Genomic DNA, 9,343 nt, shown 5'->3' with positions numbered 1-9,343 from the left:
CCGGCTAGCCCAGCTCATGTGTGCCCCATTAAGTAACGCAGGCTGGAGAAATGTGTTGAGTGTAAAATTAGGGATAATGTGGCTTGATAGAAGCGTCCCTGAGTCTGGTGTAGACCTGCACGTTGACGTCATGACGGACGCGCGCGTTGTCCAATCAGAGAGCGGGGCCGGTGTGGCAGTGTTTCTCCTCCGTCTGCATCCATTAGGGTTAACCGCCTCTCTCCGTGGCTTTACAAATCGAGCGCATGGACACATCCTGCTTTTCAGCAGTGCGTATCCCTCCAGCGGTATACCCGAGTCCCCCGACGCAAGTCTGAGACCCGTCACAACACAAGGACAGGAGGAATAAGAAGAATGCTGAAAAAAACATGCAAGGACACAGAGGCAGCAGCAGCAGCCTCTATCCGAGTCCAGCAGTGATGAGGCTAGCCACGTAGAAGAAGCTGGGACTCTGCATTAGAGCCTTTTCTGATGCACACACACACCCAGCGCACATAAATACTTACTTCACAGACACACAGCGGCGGCAAATACACAGTGGCAGCTACGTGACCTGAGCTATGCGCTGCTGTCCTCTCCTCCTTTGGGATTATCGCCATGCTGTTTATCCGGACATCCACAAGACACTGAGAGCTGTATTGTAATTAGGGATAGGTGACCAGACCAGATGCAACACGTTGCTGGCTGCCTTGCAGGACCACCAGGACCCCAAGGTGTCATTCAGCCTCAGACTTGATTCAGTAAGTGTGTCATGTTCATTTTTCCTAATGTGACATATTGCTTGCTGCTTACATTTGAGTTGTCTGTGGTCTAACACCTCAAGCAGGCTGTCAGCTCAGTGACGTGTAAATCTAGGCTAGCAGTGGCGGTCAGTGCTGGTGTTAAAAATGAATGCTGGTTTTCATACATCTGTCTGGTTGAGATGATGTCATGCTTTAAAAACCTACATCCTGGACAACATATGAATGCTATTTCAGTACCATTTCACTGTGCAAGGACTGGGACTGACTGACTGATAACAGATGCTCTTCTCTGTACAGTATAGCCATCGTTTTTGCCCTTTTCTCGTTAACATAGATAAGAAATATGATTGTAGATGTATGGAGCAATGTGTCAGTGTATGGTCATAGACATGCACTGCGCAAAAGTTTTGAGCAGCTAAGATCAGAATTTCAAAATCTGAGCTTAAATATTTCATTCAGAATAAATAAAAAAATATGAATAATTCTTCTTGTAGCATCCAAGCATTATTCACAGTCCACCCAGCACCTGCTCCTCTAATTTATTTCATTAAATAAAATCAGATTCACTGGTGGTAGAATTAAATAAGTGTATGTCATGATTGTGGAGTAATCAGACACCAAACTTTGTTCTTCAAACTAGCTCTCATAATGATCAACTTCTTCTAAAGTATTTTATGAATCTATTCTAATGAAATAGATGGTGTTTTTACAAACAAAAATCTGTAGATTTAAACAGTTTGCTTAGGGACATGACATTTTTTCACAGTATTTCAGTTTATGACAACATTCTGCATGATATAGTCAGGCCATGCAGACCTTATTGAAATCAGAAGGTCAGTCATTAGCATGTCCACTTAAAAGTAGTTAAGTGTGCCCTTTAGTGTAAACACTTGAGCCTTTTTTCCCCTGGAGAAATCCCCAAGTGAATTAAATGTGACAAAAGTAGATACCCAGTAAACAAGGAACGTCCCTGGACGTTCAAAATAGGTCTAAAAGGACGTCCAAAATGCGTTTTATACAATTAATTTATTTCGGCACCAATTATTAACGTCAATGGATGTCCAAAATACGTCTAATAGTCGTCTTTTCAATATCTGTGTTTGGACGTCTTTCATTTTCAACCTTAAGAGAACGTTGATTAGACGGCAGTCATTACGTTATTTCAACGTTGAATCAACGGCTAAATGTTTACTGGGTAAGACAGTTCTAACATTTTAAACAGCTCATTCACTGTTAGTTTGAGAAAGCAAGCATGTTAGTAAATAGAAAAATTATGTAAAGTATCTGTAGGGCAAAACCGCAAAAAAAAAAAGATCAAGCAGGTGTTCACACTTATGATTGATTTTGTGGATCAAGTATAGTGTATATTTTTAATGCTCTTTACCCTTAAATGTACATGCTTTGCTTTGGAAACTGAATGCAGGATGCTGATCAACACCTCGAGTATCTTCTAGCTTCCTAGAATGACCTTTACCTCATTTCAGCTGACTAGAATGCATTGAATTCAATTAACATTTTTTTAAAACTGTGCAAGCCTTACAGTACCCTGCATAGGTAATGTGCTCTAGAAGTCCACAGCATTATACAGTTTTAATGCTTTTCCTGCTTTGCGAATACAGTCCTCAGCTAATTATGCATTTTTTCATGAGGTAGACAGGTGTGATATAGCAGAAAATATTAAACTCCTGCTCCCTGTTATTAAGTTGGGATGAAGGTTTAAATATTTTGAGGATTTTTCTATTCACATAGCCTTCTATCTCCCTAATATGAGAAGACAGGATGTGCAATTCTTAATTACTAAACGAAATGATATGTCATAGCGTGTTACTAAAAGGGCGTCTCATTGTGTTGTTGCATTGCTTGCAAATTAAAAAGGTCTTGTTGACTCGCTGCCAGTGAATCACGTATTTGCCGGGCCCCAGTGTGCGCCGAAGTGCCCTCTTAATTAAGACGCAGTCGATGCAGTTTTTAAGTTTTGAGTTACAGAAAACTAATGATAATGGCATAGGGGTCTCAGAAGCAAGGTAACAGGACACCAGCAGTGTGTAAATCAAACGATTTAAGATTAGAAGGGATTAGAAGGCCTGTAGGCTAGTTTGTACATTAATTAAACTTTGAGGTTCAGGATTATTACAGTGTAGTTGATTACTAACCCTAAAATTAAAGGGAATAACCCATCAAGTGATTAAATTAGTTAAATAAAAAAAAATACAGTCTTTGTTTTTCTGCATTCAGGTTTGTAAATGTAATTGCTTTTTTCGTGTGTTGGCTTAGCTGTGCCTTCCCTGGCTGCATTACAGTGTCAGGCAGAACAAAACAAAAGGAGAACTGTTGTGAATATAATGTCGGAGATTCAGAAAGTATGTTAATTGCCACTCTTGGGTGCTCATCTTGCTCTACCAAAGCCCACTGTGTACATGCATGGGTTCCAAACCTGTGTTTACAATTCCTGATATTATTAATTAGGCTCCCTTCTTTGTTAATATGGAGAGCTCATTAGTGAAATGTTTTCAGCTTTGAACTGAATTTGTCTAGACATTGTTCTCTTCAGTCCAGTGCTGATGCGGTGGATAACAGGTATTAAACTTCTAATCCTTCACGACTGTACGGTTTAGGGATTTGTCTGTTCTGAAACACCACTCTACCCATGAACAAAATAAATAGCTAATGACGTGAATAAAGCTTGTAGTTTGTTATTGAACAATGGAGCAGTGTTCTCTTAGAATTTAAAGCAGTTGTTTGACATACCTACTTCAGATAAATTGTGTGATGGGAAGATCAGTATAAACCTCCTTGAGCATTATGATGCAACTGCAGAGTAGTTAGGAACCCACAAAGCAAGCACACAAGTGACAGACATTTTAAAAAATGATATGCGTAAGTACAGTTACCACGGCTGGACAAAATGATTAAATTCATGTTTTTAATGTAGTATTTTTTTCTATGTATATGTTGTATGTAACTAGTATTTGTTAACATATTTATTGCACTCCAGAATGTTTGGATGGCATTGGGTTACTAAACAGACCTCCTGAATTCATTACATGATCACCTGATCAAAATTTTTTAATTTAAAATGACAGATTTAAGTATAGCTTTCAAAGTGATAGAACGTGGTCTGAGTTTTTTTCATCCATTGGCTCTAGACAAATATACTGACGTCATGAGATTTATACATGAAAAATACTGGATACCAGCATGGGCCCACTGTTATCTGTGCTCTAAAAATGGTCAGCCGAACATTTATAATCAGAAAACTAACAAACTAAAAGTCATCAGCAGACTTGCTAAGAACACATCATGTTACACACCTAGTCTTCCACGTTTCAGTGTCAGTCCTTGAAGCAAAAATGCTAAATCATTCCTGCACTCAAGTGCTCCAGTACTGTGAGGGTTAATGATTATTCGTAAGCTTGTAGAGAATGTGAGGTACTCATCATCTCATCTTTTGAGCAGGCATTCACGTTCTTAGAAAATGCCAAGGATGACGGTACTCGTTAGAGGCCGTTGAAAGGCTCGGTAGGATGAAATATTTAAGTGTGATTTGTGATTGTAATGCAGGTCAGTGCTGTTGTGTTGTTGTGTTCAACAGACAGTGAAAGCCCATCCGTGCAGATGGCTGCTCTAATAACACTGCTTTTCCGACACGGACTCAGGAGTACAGCCTCAGCCTATGGCATGACTGGTGGCACAACACCCTACACAGCACTGGGCAGCCAAGCAGATGGCCAGAGAAACAAGCAGGATCAGATTTGAAGCCTCAGTCAGAAAGAGAGAGACTGTGTGTGTGTGTGTGTGTGTGTGTGTGTGAGAGAGAGAGAGAGAGAGAGATTGTCTATTTGAGGGGCACTAAGTTCAGTGCCTTGCTTATTTTTATTATATGTGACATGAAAAGTTTTCAGACTGTCACAGGAGGCCTGCTACAATTAAAATGTAATTCTTCAAACAACCATGCCTATCTCTTTTAATTAGAGAGAGAGAGAGAGAGGGAGAATTAGAGGGAGTGTATGGAGAGAATGAGCGAGAAAGAAGGAAATGAGATTATTAGATTTCCCTCTTGAAGGATTTAGAGGGTGGGGCTTAAAAATGACCAGTGCTACAGCCTTGATCAGACGGACTGACCTCACTATTGTAGTTTATCAGTCTCTTTTCCCTCATTCAGATTGAAAATATTTGGTGGCGGTCACTTTACTTTATGGTTTCCTGTTACATGCTGTTGATCTATGGTTCAAGGTTTTCAAGCCTCAACCATGTATATATAGCTTCATCTTGGTGAAAATCACAATTGCTTCTAAGAATAGAGCCATGTCCTTGAATCTCATGTGAAAGTACCGCTATTTTTCAGAGAGCACTACAGAAACCTTGAGTCTTGGCTCATATCAGTAACAGCTTGATATTATTCCTTTAATCTGCTACACTGCCAAGATAGTAAAAAACTCTTTTAATAGACATGCTCAAACTTGATGTATACAAAACTATAGCTACTTCACACACAGGAACATGAAAACTGTAATAGCACAGTGCGAATGCATGCTGATAAACACAAATGGGTCGTTTCCCAGAGTGTTTAAGCCTAGTTCTGGACTACACAGCATTTTTTAAATAGTGATTTTTCTTTGAAAAGAGGATACAGTCCAGGACTAGGCTTAATTGGTACTCATAGTTCTAATGTTGCATTAGACCCTGTGAATGCTGTTGTACACATGAGTTTGTTGTGCATTGTGTGGCCTTTGGAGATGGAAAATGCCTCATTGGATAATGGAGGAATGCTGAGGAATGCTACTGCTTCTGTTGTTTGTAATAAAAGCTATAAACCTATGGATGTTGCTATGATATTATTGTCATTCTTAAGGAAATATTACATTAATAAATGTTGAGTGATGAAACATAATCCCTAGGTAACAGATTTTCATGTAGATTTTCTATGTACCTATAAATCTCTTGTAAAAATCGAAAAACAATAAAACTGTATTTCCTTCTATAGTCTAACTACAATCTTATTACTAATAAGTTATTGGATTTGTAATTTTCTGGTCCCTGCAAGTATCCATTCAAATACAAATGTGCAGTAAATACAATTCTGTTACCCTTTCTGTATACATTAATGTGTTGATTTTATTATTTTTATTCAGTGGGATGAGGGCCTCGTCTGTGAGCTGCTGTACTGCCCCCGTGCTACGTGGCCTCTCCTCTCTCCTGAAGTCCGCACTCACTCTGGGCTCCTGACCCTTCTCAGGGCTCATGCGGCGGTTCGTCTACTGTAAGGTGGTGCTGACCACCTCACTGGTCTGGGTGCTGGTGGATGTCTTTCTGCTGCTCTACTTCAGTGAATGTAACAAATGCGATGACAGGAAGGACCACTCCCTACTGCCTGCTCTCAGAGGTCAGTCAAACCTCACTGTCCTTTTCTCTCTGTAGGATTATTTCATGTAAAGCAATAGACAGTGTGAGAAACTATTTAAAGTTGGGCAAATTGAAAGAAAATCCGTATGAAATATTTAAGAAAATAGTAAAATAGCAGGGGAGAAATGTCCTGCTTTGGCTCAACTGGAAGGCAGCTTCAGAGAGGGGTGAGTGTATGAATTAGAACTGTGTTGATAGCAACATTTTGTCTCAAAAGAAATTGTGGTGTGGGTGTAGAAAACATAGCTGCTCTTTCTGCCTGTACTTTCATCTCCTTTACAACTAGCACGTGAACTCCTTAAGAGCAGATACAGCACTACAGTGGATATCTCAATATATATTTGATCTCACAGTTTCTATGTGTTTCCTCCAATGACATACATGCTAATAGCTCCCTCTAATTTTCTGGGAAGGCTTTGGGATATTGCTGTGGGGATTTGATTATATAAAATAGAATAGAATACAACTTGTTGTGCACAATATGGAAATTCATCTTCGATCACTCATGGACACACACACAAAAATCATTTATACCCATACACCTCTAGAATTCATAATCTCCACAGCATTTGGTACAAATTGTTTCCTAAAAATATTCCTAGTTGCTCTTGGCATCCTACCGTCTGCCTGATGGCAGCTGTTCAAATTGTATTTAACCACATTCAGCCACTAGAGCAATAATGAGGGCAGATAATAATGGAAAAATATTAGTTCTGGATCACCAGTGTCATGCCAACTCATCCTAAAAGAGACTCTATCACTTCAGCAAATCAAGTTCCACTGCTCCACTGCCCAAGGCTGACGGGATTTATACTGCTGTAGCCCTGGCTTTACATTGAGCATTGTAACATTAGGTAACTGGTGCAGCTACACTGTAAAGTCTCTGAATCAGAAAGGATTCATGACTACTTTTGGACATGTACTGTATGCATCAATTAGTCATACACAAAGTGTCTATTTGCAAGATTTACTCACTCAAAATTTGCTTGGGCAGAGCAGAGGCATGTAAACTACCCACAAATGATCTTAGTCAATGTTAAAAATACATTTACAACAGTGCTTATATCTCTTCCTCTGTTTACTTTCAAGTTTTTAACAAGTTGTTTTTCTCTCATGACTTCTGTGAAAATGTGTCTTGATGTCTTTTCTAACACACTTTGCTGTGATGAATGATTGCTCGCCTGCTGCCAGTTCCTTGTGGTATAATCTCCAACCCATCTTGACTTTACTTAGTTGCTCTCCCTAGGAAATCGGTTTACAATCCGCATGATAAGCTGCTTTTCAGTCTCAAATAGGCACAGTCACAGCTGCCAAATGGGCAGAGCCTCTTTGTTTGTCTAGTTACAGGAATATTAAATATCTGGTGTATTTTATTTGATTGTTACCTGATGATAGTTTGGTGTCTATGAAATGAAGTTGTCAGGAATACTTGTATTAGTCTGTTGCAGGATTTGAAAGTATCTGGAAAGCTATTAGGGAATTAAGTAGGCAAATTAGGTCTAAGCAGACATTGTGCCAAGAAAAGCAGGGCTTAGAGCTTTGACAGTCTGTTACCCATACACAGTTTTCCTTTGTTATAACAATGTGCCAGGTGGAAGATTCTATATTGTTTAGGTCATGATTTTGGTTACAGTCATTGGCTGATACAGATGGAGGAAAAAATAGTGGTGGCCAACATATTAAATGAGCTCAGATTTTCCATATCCTTGCCTGATTAGATGTTCAGAATACTACTGGGAGATTTCTGAGTGCAGGTTAGAAAGTGTTTTCACAGGTATAGAAGAAAATAGGTATTTTGATTTTTGATTTTAGGAGAATAATACATATTGCATCAAACATATACCAAAGAAATGGACTATCTATTTGTCTGTTTTTATTGACCAAATTTAAATGTAAATTATATGATATTAATATTTTCATATGATTTGGTGTATCATTGTCATGCATGTTTGATCATTGCAAAATGTTGACTATAAGAGTATAAAACTCAAATGTTGGAACTCCATTTAAAACTTTAGCATTGGATTGGCGCTGTGACCCAGAGCTAATCATCTAAATTTACTACCTGGCCTCGCTTATTCTCTGTGGCTGAATGCAGTCAAATCCAGGAAATTAATGCAGTCAAAATGCTGGAAAGTGGGGAGAAAACACTAGATTTCTGAAGAAACATCTGATGAGCAATTTTGGAGAACTAACTGGCTGCAGCCTTTTCTTATTCCTCACCACTTTAATTGCATGTCATAATAACTGTACTTAAAGGAATAATAATAAAAAAACATTCTTGCTACCAAAAATGTAGCAAACTATGTTTATTAAAGTTATTTTTTTTTGCTATTTTACTTTTTCAATTTGCTTTTGAGTCTGATTGAACTCAATTATGCTTCATGGAGTGGGTTCTATCTAATCAGTATTGTATTTCAAACACATCCAGGTTATTGTGTGTCTAAATAACGGTTTCAAAAATTGAAGAATCATTGAAGAAAATTACTTATGGCTTCTTAAACTTTAGGTCTTAAATAATTTGCTTTTAAAAATTTTAATGAATACATTTTAAAGTGATTTTAAAAAATTCTAATAGCAAATAGAGGTCTAGAACTGACTTTTCAGAATCATCTTCACAGTGCTGTTCAGTGAAGTTTTGGATTTCATGATGACTTTTGAGACACCATGTGAATCTTTGTGATACATATCATATCATATAATATACCCAAGACCATATCGACCTGCTTTGTGCCAGAACCAAGGATTATCTATGAGTAATTTTTGCAGATGTACCACCCTAAATTCAACACAAGCTTTCAGCTGAGAGAAAAAATATCCTTATTGTAGTACAGCTAATGATCTTGTTTTTATGTTTTCATTAGTGATCATCACAGTCATAGCTAGCATTGATATGTTATTATTAAATTAGATGTATATATACAGTGCCCTCCATAATTATTGGCACCCCGGTTAAGAAGTGTTCTTTGGCTTCTAATAAATTCTTTTTTTTTTTTTTTTATAATATAGGACCACAATGCAAAAAACAAGAGAAAAATCTAAGCTTTAATTCAAGTGCCTTTATTTAGTGGGAAACAAATCACACATTAAGAAATAAATCTTTTGAATGAAATCATATCTACCACAATTATTGGAACAATTATTGGCTCCTTTTGCCAAAAAGACAGCACTTAATCTTCTCCTATAACTCCTCACAA

The 9,343-nt window shown here is 38.0% G+C and overlaps 1 protein-coding gene across 2 annotated transcripts in view; it reads left to right on the top strand.

Moving 5' to 3' along the window:
* Nucleotides 1-235: 235 nt before the first annotated feature.
* galnt13 (UDP-N-acetyl-alpha-D-galactosamine:polypeptide N-acetylgalactosaminyltransferase 13) overlaps nt 236-9,343 on the top strand; it is a 61,517-nt gene continuing 52,409 nt past the window's right edge. For both annotated transcript variants that reach the window (XM_066641110.1, XM_066641109.1), the window contains exons 1-2: nt 236-740; nt 5,876-6,126. In XM_066641110.1, the coding sequence (XP_066497207.1) occupies nt 5,985-6,126 (142 nt within the window). In that variant the 5' untranslated portion in view covers nt 236-740; nt 5,876-5,984. The remainder of the gene's footprint in view (nt 741-5,875; nt 6,127-9,343) is intronic.

Source organism: Hoplias malabaricus, chromosome 12 (genome assembly GCF_029633855.1).
Source record: "Hoplias malabaricus isolate fHopMal1 chromosome 12, fHopMal1.hap1, whole genome shotgun sequence".
Taxonomy (NCBI): domain Eukaryota; kingdom Metazoa; phylum Chordata; class Actinopteri; order Characiformes; family Erythrinidae; genus Hoplias; species Hoplias malabaricus.
Note: the sequence above shows the minus strand (reverse complement) of the source record. Positions and strands in the feature narration are given on the sequence as shown.